General features: G+C 33.8%; 1 protein-coding gene across 3 annotated transcripts in view; it reads left to right on the top strand.

The window, feature by feature from the left end:
* The first annotated feature begins 879 nt into the window (after positions 1 to 879).
* Positions 880 to 13,105, top strand: part of LOC121418570 (calcium-independent protein kinase C-like) — an 83,800-nt gene continuing 71,574 nt past the window's right edge. For 2 of the 3 annotated variants that reach the window (XM_041612505.1, XM_041612504.1), the window contains exon 1: positions 880 to 1,857. In XM_041612505.1, coding sequence (XP_041468439.1) covers positions 1,489 to 1,857 — 369 coding nt within the window. In that variant the 5' untranslated portion in view covers positions 880 to 1,488. The remainder of the gene's footprint in view (positions 1,858 to 13,105) is intronic. The other variant, XM_041612503.1, reaches the window with a different exon arrangement.

The following is a 13,105-nucleotide window of genomic DNA, read 5'->3' on the forward strand; positions in this document are numbered from 1 at the left end:
GCCACTTACATTGACGAGTGGATACCATGCGCGACCAAAAAAACACGTAAAAAGGATGTCCTTTTCACGATAGGGCACGTTACGTACGTAACGTGATAAGGGTGTCAAAAACACAAAAATAATGAAAAAAGGGTATCTATTTCGCTAGGAAAATTACGTGTTTAGGGTCGAATTAGCGGGGATGATAAAACAAAATTAAAATGTTTTATAAAGGATGTCCTTTTTGCCCCAACACTTCGTGTTTAGAGTCCGATTTGCGGGAGGTGTTGAAGGTGGGGTCGTACTAAACCAAATAAGGTAAAGCCGACGACCGAAGGACCCGTAACAATAAAACATTCCTGTACTTGTTTTATTCATGGGTTCATTTCAGGGAATACTTGTCAAGAGTATCGTTTTGTTTCCAATACTTGTTAAGGGTAGGGTTTCACGAGTGGATACCATGCGCGACCATGAGGTCTCAAAAGGCACCCTAAACACGTAATTTCCATATTATGACAATGCACCCCATTTTCATAATATGGAAATTACGTGTTTGCTTTTCGAGACCTCATGGTCGCGCATGGTATCCACTCGTGAATGGAAGTAGCCCCCCCGGGCCCAGCCCCCGGCCTATACCCCTTACAAACAGCCATTTCTAAGAGGCTATATCGTCCGGATCGGTTTATTATCACTTGTTTATACATGTATTATCGTTAATAAAATTATTATTATTTATGGCTTTATCTTTGTTCCTTCGATTTTTGTTTTCTCAGGATTTCGAACCCGAAGTTCCCATAAACATTAAGGAGGAAACAATCGAGAGACGGTGTGGTGTTAACCCAATAGGTCATGTGGTGTAATTTCAGGGGAATTCCCTTTCGAGAGAGCTCGCTTGCAGGTGCCACACCCATGGGCATGTACCATAAACATGGTCCAGTGAACTTCACGACCCGATCGGTAATTTAATTGTATGAACTTTTCCGTTGTGTGATTTTTCGTTAACTATAATTTTCGTGAGTAAACTTGAAATATTCCTTGCTCCCATGTCCATGATGTTGCCTCAGTGAACCTTTGCCAAGTCAATATTTTCTTGAAAACTTACAAGGACATTTTGTAACTAAGAAGTGGCTTTTACCACTCTCAAGCACTTCGCCGTATGCGGGATGGATCGTTGTAAACATCAACATTAGAAGCACGGCACATTTACCCGACAAAAGACATCCTCTCTCCATTACACTGTGCCCCCGTATAAATCAGCGGCACAGCTGGGAGCTCGCTCGCCTAACACTATGGGCAGCGCAGTGCTCGTATACAGTGGATAACGTGCGAACAATCATTGCTTATCTGACTTCGGAAATCGATGGCTACGAAAAGCTCGTGAAAACCGCCGACTGAGAAGCATCCATTGCATCTAAGGTGCTTTGAGAAGGAAGAGAACCGTTTCTGAAAATAGTTCCCTTTATCTACTGGCCTCTTTGGGAATTATAAAAGACAGGAATTCTCTGCAAAATGGTGGTGTTTAACGGGACTTTCCGTCTGAAGGTTTGTGAGGCTGTGGATCTGAAACCCACTGATTTCGCTACGCGGTTCGCCAGCAGCAGCAAGGATGCTGCGAAGGCGGCTACATCAATTGATCCTTTCATCGAAGTCAGTGTTGATGACGTACATGTTGGAAAGACAACCATCAAACAAAAGACCTTTGCTCCCACTTGGAATGAAGAATTTGAATCCAAAATTCAGAATGGAGAGAACCTGATATTTACGGTTTATAATAACTCAATGATTAAGTCTGAATTTGTTGCAAACTGCACGGTTGCAATTGAAGACCTGATTCAAAATGCTACAAGTCCCAACAATCCACTCAATTCGGACATCTGGGTAAGAATTCCTCTAATACAATTGCAATGAATATAGACAGTAATATTTCAGTTAAATATTTTATGAGATGAGGTGTAGTCTCATGTAGAACAGGTGGGGGGGGGGGGGTGAGAAATTGCGAGCGAGCGAGCGAAGCTGCCAAAAGCAAAAAGCAGAGTAGTGAAACTTAGTGACTATTAATTGAAGGCTGTTTCCATTTCTAAGTTCTCCTAGATGAAGTAGAGAAATGGTCTTTAAAATACACAATCGAAACTGATGACATACATCAAGTACATATATTGATCAGCATGGATCCTTTTCATTTATCGCCAAATAATATGCGTTCAGGCCTACATTGTACATCACCATGATCACACACGGGCCTTGGAATGGTTTATTGAAATTGAGAGGGGGGGGGGGGGGGGGGGCTGACGATGCAAAAGACCCCAAAAGATGGTAATTTGTATGTGTTTATATACAGTTTAGTGATAAAAAGATGAGAGGGTGAATATACTGTAGGTACTACATGTATGTGCATGTTGATCCAGGGTTCATCTAGTTCGTTCTGGTGACCTGGCTTAATCTGAATTATCTGAAAATTTATATTTGAAATTATTACATTTTATTCTACTCTTTGAACTATTTGTAGCTGCAAAGTGTATTTACACATTTTTCTTATGTGTAGGCCTGCTTTGTCATTGGTTTTTACTTTTTAGGTCTAAGTTCAACAACATTAATGACCCCATTGTAAATAATGGATCTTGGCTTTCAAATATTATCCTGTATGAATGTATTATGTTATATACTTTTAATTACCGTAGGCCTACTTTTCATATATTTGTATTTCATACCTGAAATTTGTCAATTGGAGATGGATATTAATTGTATTGGTTTGAAATAACCATATTTTTTTCTGTTTTCCTTGCATTGCATCCTCAGTTTTCACTATGCATCAAACATGATTTCACTTTTTTTTTAGCTTTGACCTTAGATTTGATGGTAAACATTGGTCCCTTTTGTTTATTATTTGATATCTTGAATTCATAAGATACATTCTCTTCGTTTAATGGATCTATACGCATTTTGACACCGAGATCGTCTACGCATGACATTTCATTCCTGAGATATTAAAACATTTCAGGGGAGGGATCTTTTGAAATGGTCTTTGAAATAGAAATCATACTCCTTTACAGTAGGCTACCCCTATTTCTCCAAGTTGCCTTTTTGGTTAAAGGGATGCTCCAGGCTGAAGATATTTATCTTCTGGAGTTCTGGTAAATAGGTAGAGTGAAATTCACAGAGCAAAATGATGAAAATTTCATCAGATAACAAATAAAGTTATTAAATTTTAAAGATTTGCATTATTCCAGTAATACAGTTCTAGGCATGTCTTCATGAATATTCATTAGGTGGGCTGATGATGTTACACCCCACTTTCCATTTTTCTTAAAATGTTATTACATAAAATCATAATTGTTTCATTTATTCATAAATGATAATGTGAAAATGATGTGTCTCCATTATGATGAAATAAGTTGCAGCAAGAAAGAACTAATGCACTTAATCAGTTGCCAATCCACTAGTTTTAGTTCTTGGTAGAAAATTTTTGAATAAGCCTAATTTCATGTAATGACAATGGGGATATGACATCATCAGCCCACTTAATGAACATTCATGAACACATGCCTGGAACGGTTTCAACAGAATAATGCAAATCTTTAAAATACAATAACTTTGTTATTTGTTTATTGTGTTATCTGATTTTTATCAAATTTTCAGCATTTTGCTCTGGATTTTACACTAATATTGAGATATATGTAAATATTTTCATCCGGGAGCATCCTTTTAAAAATTTTAAAAGTTTTGATTTCCTGACTTCACAGATATGGATATAGCTCTTCATGATTTATATGTAAATTGCAAAAAATGCCATTTGCTCAATAAATTGAAAGTGAATTCATTTGTGAGGGAGATATCAACAGACGCATGATTTTCATACTACTCTCTATTAGAAAAATATTTATGTTTATCAAGTTCCATTAAAAATGGATTTATGGATTTTACATGTATTTTATGATGAAATGGGGAAGCTGCTTGCATTTGACATCACAAAATACACACTAAAAATGTTAAACTTTCATAAATATTTTTTCTTTGATGGATTTTCATCAAACCTTCACCAATATTTTCTCTAATTTTTCTGTTTCGAACTTTTGATTATATAAAAAAGTATTATCAGAGTGAAGTTTGCCTTTAATGCATTCGTACCTTCTGAGTTGAACACAACTTCTAATTATTTCTTTTGTTCCAGATGGTTTTTAAAGGGATACTTTATCTGATTTGCCGTGTTACTTTAATACAGTCTGCTCATTTGAAGGCTCTCATTCTTCTGTATGTGAATTGTTTGGGATTTTAGTTTGCAGATCTATACATGTTTACAGTACTAGACAAATGTAGCTTCAGAAAATGATTATTGATTGTTTTTTTTGTTGCTCTATTATCTTCCTGCCAAATAAGCCCTAGATTGAATCATTTACTTTTTCACTAGTGGACTGTGAATGTATTGCTGACATGTCAAGGTCGATGATCTTTGAAGTGAGCAATCTACGCCAACAAACAGATATCATTGATCATAAGAATCTCTGACATAAAACCATGTGTTTGGAGTAGCGGTGTGGTTCTGACTTTTGCCTTTGATACAGAGAGTCATGGGTTTACATCACAGCCAAATGTTGTGTAATATCCTTGAACAGCAAGAAATTTATCCACATTGAGCTGCACTCAACCCAGGTGTGGTGTACAATTATGGTACCATAACTGATGAATTCCTTGACTGCACCAAGCCCTGATAACAGCAGCTGGAGCTTATAAAGCCAGACGCATGTAGTGTGCCTCCATGGCTCCAAGGCTGTAAATTTCAAAGTACACAAATCATAGAGGTAAACAAGAAAAAATAAAAGGATAAACAGTGATGTGTACATGTACATGTAACTATTGTAGAATATACTGTATGAAATTGTTTAAATAATGGTAACTTTGCCATTATGGCCATTGTCTTCATTGAAATCTCTCGAGTGGCTTCTTAATACTGGTATGTGGTTTACCATTGATGGATGTTCAAGTTTAACCATAAAGTAATCTAATGTACATGTAAATGAAGCACAGATATACCTAACTTTGACAATGTAGGGTTAACTTCTTCTGTAAATTACCTATTATACTAACATGTACACGTACATGTATATGTATTTCATAATGGTTACAAATATAGAAATACTCTATTCCTGTTCCAAAAATCTTAGTCTTGATTGATGATAATTTCATCTCACAATTGTAGGTACATGTGTAACTACATACATGTATTGTAGATGGTGTTTGTAAACCTTGGATTCATATTAAACAGGCAGAGATACTTATTTATTCACTTATTTATTTATTTATTTATCTATGTATTTATTTATTTATTCACTTATTTATTTATCTATCTATGTATTTATTTATTTATTTATTTAGTTATTCATTTATTCATTCATTCATTCATTTATTTGTTTATTTATTTATTTAAATTTATTCATTCATTCATTCATTCATTCATTCATTCATCTATATCTGTTTATCTATTTATCTGTTTATCTATTTATTATTATTATATTGTTTTTATTGTTATTATTATTTATTTTATTTCATTTATTTATTATTATTATTATTATTTTTTTTTTTTGGGGGGGAGCGGGGGCTACTCGTCACAACCTACTGTGCAACATTGGATAAGCTATAACATACCAGTGAATGGAGATTTCAGGATTTTTTTTTTTCCAGATAGTCATTTCTAGAGCTCTTTTTAGCTTTCCGTTGTCAAAATCACTTTAGCTCAAGTATTGCATAATAATTTTCCCTCACATGGATGTCTATTTTGTATTTTGCAGTCAATTTAATAATTCTGCAAACACAATGATAATTTTATGACACTCATTGTGTTATGATTCAAACTTGCTTTTGTGGTATTTACAAGGTTGATTGCCTCGTTGATTGTGTTTGTTTGTTTCATTTAGTTACACATACATGTACATGTATATGTGTAATAAGCTTTAGATTGTTGAAGGCCTCTCTGGCAATTTATCAGGAACTATGTATTGTGCACAATATTTTATCAATAGAGGCATGGAGTTTGTTTGAAGTAACTGTTTGCTTTGATTTATTTGTTCTGGTTGAAAGATTTGAAAGGTATGTGTCATTTACTCTGTTCTGAAAAAAAAGTGGGTGTCATAAAATTTCATGTGTTATTGTGTTCGTTTTCAATGTACACTCATTACAGGACTTATTGTTTTTATGGCGAATTGTCTAATACAGAGGAATTCAGTTGAATTGTTATTTATGGGTCAATTCAATTTTATAAAAAAGTCAGTTAATTTCTATCCCTACTTTTGAATTTAATGAGTTCATTCACAAAGAAAACAGTTGGTAATTTTATTTGGTTTTTAATTGGTCTGACAATAATTTTGTATAAAAATATACAGGTATGAAAGTAATTATTTGTACACCTGTAGCTCTGAAAAAAGTTCTAAATTTGAATGCAGTATTAAAAAATCTTTACTCCCAGTGATTAGTAATAAACATGAGAAAAGAAAGCTGAAGAATGTAACCTAAGTATTTAACAAAACCAAAACAAAATAAAAATAGAAATTAAAAAAATAGGCCAATAACATTCCATAGATTTTTCATTTTGTGAACGTATACATGCAAAGGACTTAACATATTCACATTTTACAATGGGATAGATATGCATTGTGTTCAAAGAGGAACTCCTTGAGAAAAAAAAATCAAACTGCTTGAAAGTGGCTTTTGTGCAGTGCCCGCTGCATAAAAGTTGCTATTATTGTAACTTTTCCCTCCAATGGTAACTTACCATGGTTACAATGGTCAACAGCCAATCAAAATCAATGATTTCAGGGAAGTTACCTTTACCATTAAAAGTACCAAAGTAAATTTTAATATGCAATGGGTCTTTTGGGTATTTCCCTGTTCTAGAGTGATATACAGTTTGTATAAAATTGTACATGCTACAATGCTTCCACTCTTCTCAAGATCTAGGAAATTCTGGGAAATTTTGCTATTTTCCGAGATCATCTAGGGAAGTGAGAAATTCCGAGAAGTTTTCTTGGAAGCTATTATTTCTAGGAATGATATTATTTTCTGAATATATTGTCAAAATCTATCTCAAACTTGGATCTTTGTAATGAAAATGTAAAATTTTTTGCTTGCTTGCAATTCTTTTGCGCAATATGTCATATTTCGCCTCCTCAAATTTGTTGGCTCATTACGGCACTGGGCCGTATACATGTATTTCATCTTTTTTGTTTAGAATTATTTATTACATCTTATAGGAGACTGAAGAACATTTGTAAAATTCCGGGATATTTTGCAAAATTCCATGAAATTTTAGAGTAAATTCCAGGAAGTTTCATTTTGAAAAAATTGGAAGTACTGACATACCAGCTGCTATGGCATGCTCTTATTAATTAATGATAAATACCAGATCTGGTAATGATCTCAAAATTAGTTTGAACAGAATTCAATAAAATTACCACCCAAGTGTTTGTATGTGAATAGAAAAATATGTGCCAAGTGGCTCTGGAAGAAAATGCGTAATTGCTGAGAAATGAGCAAAAGATGCACTGAATTCCATCAAATGTGTATTTTTCCGAGCAATTTTAATACACTGTTCCACATATGCTTTTCTGTGTTATTGATCATCAGAATTATGGTATTGAGCTGAGATTTCTTGTTCTCACAAAGATAAGTTGACTGTAATGTACCAGATCTAGATGATTATGATATGAATGTTCCAGATCTAGATGTATGATATGGTGCCAATTGCACTTGATTTTAAAGACCTCATGAAATAATTGTTGGCTACAACTACTATCTTTTTACATGTACTGTACCTTTAAAAAGAACAAATCTTGTCACTTGTGGCCAATAAGTGTGGACTTTAACTTAAAGGACAAGTCCACCTTAACAATAAAATGATTTCGATAAAAAAAAGAAAAATCCAACAAGCATAACACTAAAAATTTCATCAAAATCGGATGGAAAATAAGAAAGTTATGACATTTTAAAATTTTGCTCAATTTCACAAATCAGTTCTCTACAGATCCAGGTGGGTGTTTCATAAAGCTGTTCGTAAGTTAAGAGCGACTTTAAGAACGACTGGGGATCCTTTCTTGTGGTAAATTGTATATACATTGGCGATGGTTACGCGCGTAAGAAAGGTTCACCAGTCGTTCTTAAAGTCGTTCTTATCTTACGAACAGCTTTATGAAACGCCCCCCTGGTCGGTATACAAATGAGGAGACTGATGACGTCATCCACACACTATTTCTATTGTAATTTATTATATGAAATATTGAAATTTTCTCCACATTGCCTAGTGAAATAACGATTAATTCCTTCCCGAGTATGTGGAATTTGGATATTTTTGTACTATATGTTTCAGTCAAGTCAGTCCTTATGGTGAAATCTGTAAAAAATGAAATATTGTATGATTCAAACAATTAAAAAAAAAGAAATAGTGAGTGATGGACATCATCGACTGACAATATGCATGTCACTGAGTTGTGCATATAACTGTTTTGTGAAAAAGAAGCAAAATTTCAAAGTGTCATAACTTTCTTATTTTGCATCCAATTTTGATGAAATTTTCAGCATTATGCTACATGTAGTTTGATTTTTCTCTATTTATTTATTCAAATCAACATATTCCTGGGGTGGACTTGGCCTTTAACAAACTGCTGCATATCGAGTTTATACACCACAGTACGTGTATACTCCTCAAAGTCCTTGAGAGGTACATAGAATCTTTGAATCATGATACTTGTCCCTCCTACAGTCACTGTATACATATGGAGATTATGTGATGAATTACCACAAACTGTCAAAGTATTGCTGTGGGAGGAAACCAATTATCACTTTGTTTGAAATTGAGTCATCCTGTAAATAATACATGTTTTTGTTCAATTTTGGTAATAGGGTGTAATGGCCTATGATGTACAAGTACAGTATTGCACACTGAAAAAACAGATATTGATTCGCCATAGACCTGTATCCTTACAAACATAGAGAGGAAGTTCATCTCGACAATACATGTAATTTGGTTTTAATTAAAAGCAGAAAAAAAAACATTTTATAGAGAAAAATATTGGTGAAGGTTTGGTGAAATCTATTCAAGAATAATGGAAAACAAGAACTTTGAAAGTTTTGATCTTGTGATGTTGGGCAAGTGACAATGAGAGATGCTTGCCTGCATGTAATTTTTGCTTTCCCTACGCAGGCAGGCTAGCGGTTTTGTCGCGCCCTGCATGTACCTTCCAAAATTACTATTCCTCTGTGCATAGAGCTATTACAGTATTAGCTCTATGCTCTGTGCAAAGTTTGGTGAGAATGACATGGATATCACTTAACTGTGGAACATCCTTAAACCATTCATTTTTTGTTGAATGATTGAATATAAATATCATAGGTGAATTAACATTTCCTTTGAAAAAATTCCTTTATGAAATTGTTGGAGAGAACTTATTCAGAGGTATGTTTAATGCAAAATACATACATTGTTTGAGCATAATACCCTGTTATCAAGTTCCTTTAATACTGCCTTTGATTAGTGATTGCCATCTCCAAGCCTTTATCCAACTAACCCAGCTCCTCTTATTAAAATCCTCTGTTCTTGGACAGGAAGAGAATCAAAATTAGATTTTGAAGCTCCCCTCGATCCAATCATATTGTAACTGACCGGACAAAGATCCTAATTAGAAGGTATGAAGCACACAAAAGGCCTCTACATGTACATGTAGTAGTGTCTCCCCCCAATAGACATCTTGTAAACACAAAAGTAATATAGCCATGGACACTCTATTCTTAGGTCGAATATAATCTCTTATTTTGCAGGGAAGAGTATGTTTTGTTTTTCAAGACAAAGAGCATTCTGTACACACCCACTATTGCCTTGGCCCAGTAGTATGATTCATTTCTTGCTCTGTGCAGTGGGAAAGAGTAAAGTAATTCTTTACATCAATTTGTCCATTAATGAATTGTGATACTGAGTGGAAGGGAATATTTTTGTAGAAATGATATTCACATATTAAAGACATTGTATGAAAGATTTGTTCATTTGATATTACAGGAAGAACAAAAATGAAAGAGTGCCTTAATATTGCAATGAATCTAATATGAGTATGGCTGAGCTATAAAGGTCACCCTGACCTTCTTACGCTCAGTTATTCCCATGGTGCGTTTCTATCCGATTCTGGGTTTTCGCTGTGTGCCTCATAGTAGTTACTCAACCTGAAGCTTTCAAATTTGATAGGCTTGGACAGAACTAATCAAGGTGGCATTCTCACACAGCCATCAAAGATCCCAGCTTGTTAAACCGTGTTAAGTTTCTGAAATCCTTCATTTTTTTCTCACTTTGCCATTATATGGAAAGCTAACCAGTCATTCATATGCATGCCATACTGATACTCCAGAAAGAAATACTGAAAGTGTAATGCAAGAGCATACACTGTACTGCAGGCTCCCTTCTTGATTTTGAAAAAAAAGGGAAATTGAACAACTTAGCATATAGGCTTTGACAAAACTAATCAATGTGACCTTTTTTTTTCAAATTGGTCAAAATATGATTGATGTACAATTGCATACAGTCAGAGAAATTGAAGAAATGTCAGATGATAGGCTCCCTGTCTGACTGAAAAAAAGAAGGAAGAAATTGAGCTTGAATTGTGAATGAATTAACATAGATTTACCAAGCTCTCCCCCTTCCTATACCAGATGCCAAGCAGTATCTTACATGTAGATGCCAAGCAGTATCTTAGATGTGCCCACATCATGAGGTTCTTCCAATTTACATGGTTATAGTATAACTTCCTGTTCATAATGAGCATTTAACAGGGAGGAAGAGGACAGAGACAATAGAGGGTAAAATGGTCACTAGCAAGGAGCTTATGATGAACTTCAAACATCCTGTACTATGTCATATTTGGCAACAGTACGATGCTGAAACTTATTATTTATACCCTGATAGCTTCATGTCAACGTTCAATTTTATTATTTTGAATTAACAAATTTTCAAGATGGAAAGGCTTATTCAAAATAGAAAAATGGAATTCTCTCAAGTCAATAAAGGGGTATACAAAGTTGTAGGTCTTGTCACCATTTTGTGACCAATAAGTTAAAACATATATGGTACATGTAGGCCTATATTTTGCACACAATGACAGTGGTACGTGGTAGGTCATTTTTCTAATGGTTCAAAGGTCATTTGAGATTGGACAACTGATTTTGAGTTCCAAAAGTAAAAAAAAACTTGATGGAAAGATGTTTAGCTTTATGTACATGCATGCCCCATTATGGATTAGACTTGCCGAAGACATCCAAAAAACTGAATATTGTCTCTGTTGAGTCACTCAAACATGTTCTTTGTAAATCTTTGTATGCACCTTGAGCACCCTTCATCAGAGTGGATTTGGTTTATAAGTCAGTTTATAAGTCACATTATAATTAGAATTGCATGGGGGATCGATCAATTTAATATGCTGGGCCATTCCTATGGATTAAACTTCCAAAAGAAATCTGCAATGTTTCTTGTCTCACCACTTTCAAAAGTTCTCTGAAAACCTGGTTATTCACACAAGGTTTTACGCCTTTTAGATAATTGTTATTTCCCCCTCTTCTTAGTAGGTTTTCTATCATTCTTTCTTTTTCTTTTCTTTATTGCGCCATGAGCATCTTTTTATGGATACTGGCACATTACAAATGTTCATATTATTATTATTATTAATTGATTTTATATTTTGCACATGATGGCTATTAGCTAGGGTACATGCATAAATCAGTTGGCCAAGGCCAGAGGTCATTTAAGATCAATTAACTTTGATATAATTTGGTAATTGTTCATTATTCTAAATGTAAAAGATACATGTAATATTTATTGACTCTATTGACCCCCTCTCGGGGTATGAGAGTACAAACATAGAAACATATTTACAAATGATATACAAACATAATAAATGTGAACATAAAATATTCAGCCTATATTGAATACAGAGTAAATACAACATGTAATGTACATGAATGATATAACACAGAGCATAAGAGTTTAATATGGATTGTATAGATTAAATAAACAAAAACTAGTAACATACTTAGCTACATCTTTTTTATTGTATATTTTTATTTAATTTTTTTTCTTTGATTTTGTTTTTATTTTAAAACGTTTTACAAGACTAGCCTGTCTGGCCATTTGATTATCCTACTGCTATGGGTACGTACAATTATATTGGTATGACTTTTGTTATAAGGCACATCGCCCTCAATATTTGACTTGGGAGACTGGTTGAATTGCAACATGATAGTTCTGGCAAATTTTGTTATCAAATTAAATGATACCTGTGTGAGATGATTACTTCAATGTCATGTTTCCAATTCCATGTCAAGGTCAAAAGTCACGTAAGGTCAAAGAACTCTGGGTTTTATTATCAAATGAATGTTTTTCCCCTGATTTTGAAAAATTAATGTTAATTTAGTTTCACACCCCCTCAGTTGTACAAGTATCAGTCATCATGTGATTTCAGACAATTGGATCAAGGTCAAAGATAAAGATATTATAATGAATAAACAGGGCTTACAATAGTTAAATCCACGGCCTGGCCTTGGATATATTTGCCCTTTGAATTTGTCCTATTTATGCTGTAATATGAAAATATTTAAATCCTAAAGTAGGCCTAAATAAGTAAATGAAAAAACACACTTTATTACTTTATTATTATTAGCTTAATTACCTTAATACTTCTTTGAAAAAAAAACCCCACATTTTTTTGTATCACCATAACAACCAAATATGACTTTATTTTAGCAGTTTGTTTGCAATCATAAAACATTTCTGTTTTGAAAATGTCTGTTTGAATTATGATTGCTAAGGATGCTATAGTTTGGTATGGTGGAGTTGAATTATGGATATAAAACACAGAGACATTAAAAAGAATAACACCTCCTGTAATACATGTAAATAAGGGTGTTGCATTAACATTTTAACTTCTTTTGCTCTTTTGGCCTTATTGGATAAAACAATTTTTTTAAATTTAGAATTGGACATTTACAACTAGCATAATAAATTGTGTAGTGATAAGGAAAGTAAAGTGATCAACCAAAACCTTATTCCAAGTTGTCATACAAAATTTTCTCATTTTCTAACACTTGTTTACGATGTCTTGATTAG

The sequence above is a fragment of the Lytechinus variegatus genome, chromosome 7 (genome assembly GCF_018143015.1).
Source record: "Lytechinus variegatus isolate NC3 chromosome 7, Lvar_3.0, whole genome shotgun sequence".
Classification (NCBI taxonomy): Eukaryota; Metazoa; Echinodermata; class Echinoidea; order Temnopleuroida; family Toxopneustidae; genus Lytechinus; species Lytechinus variegatus.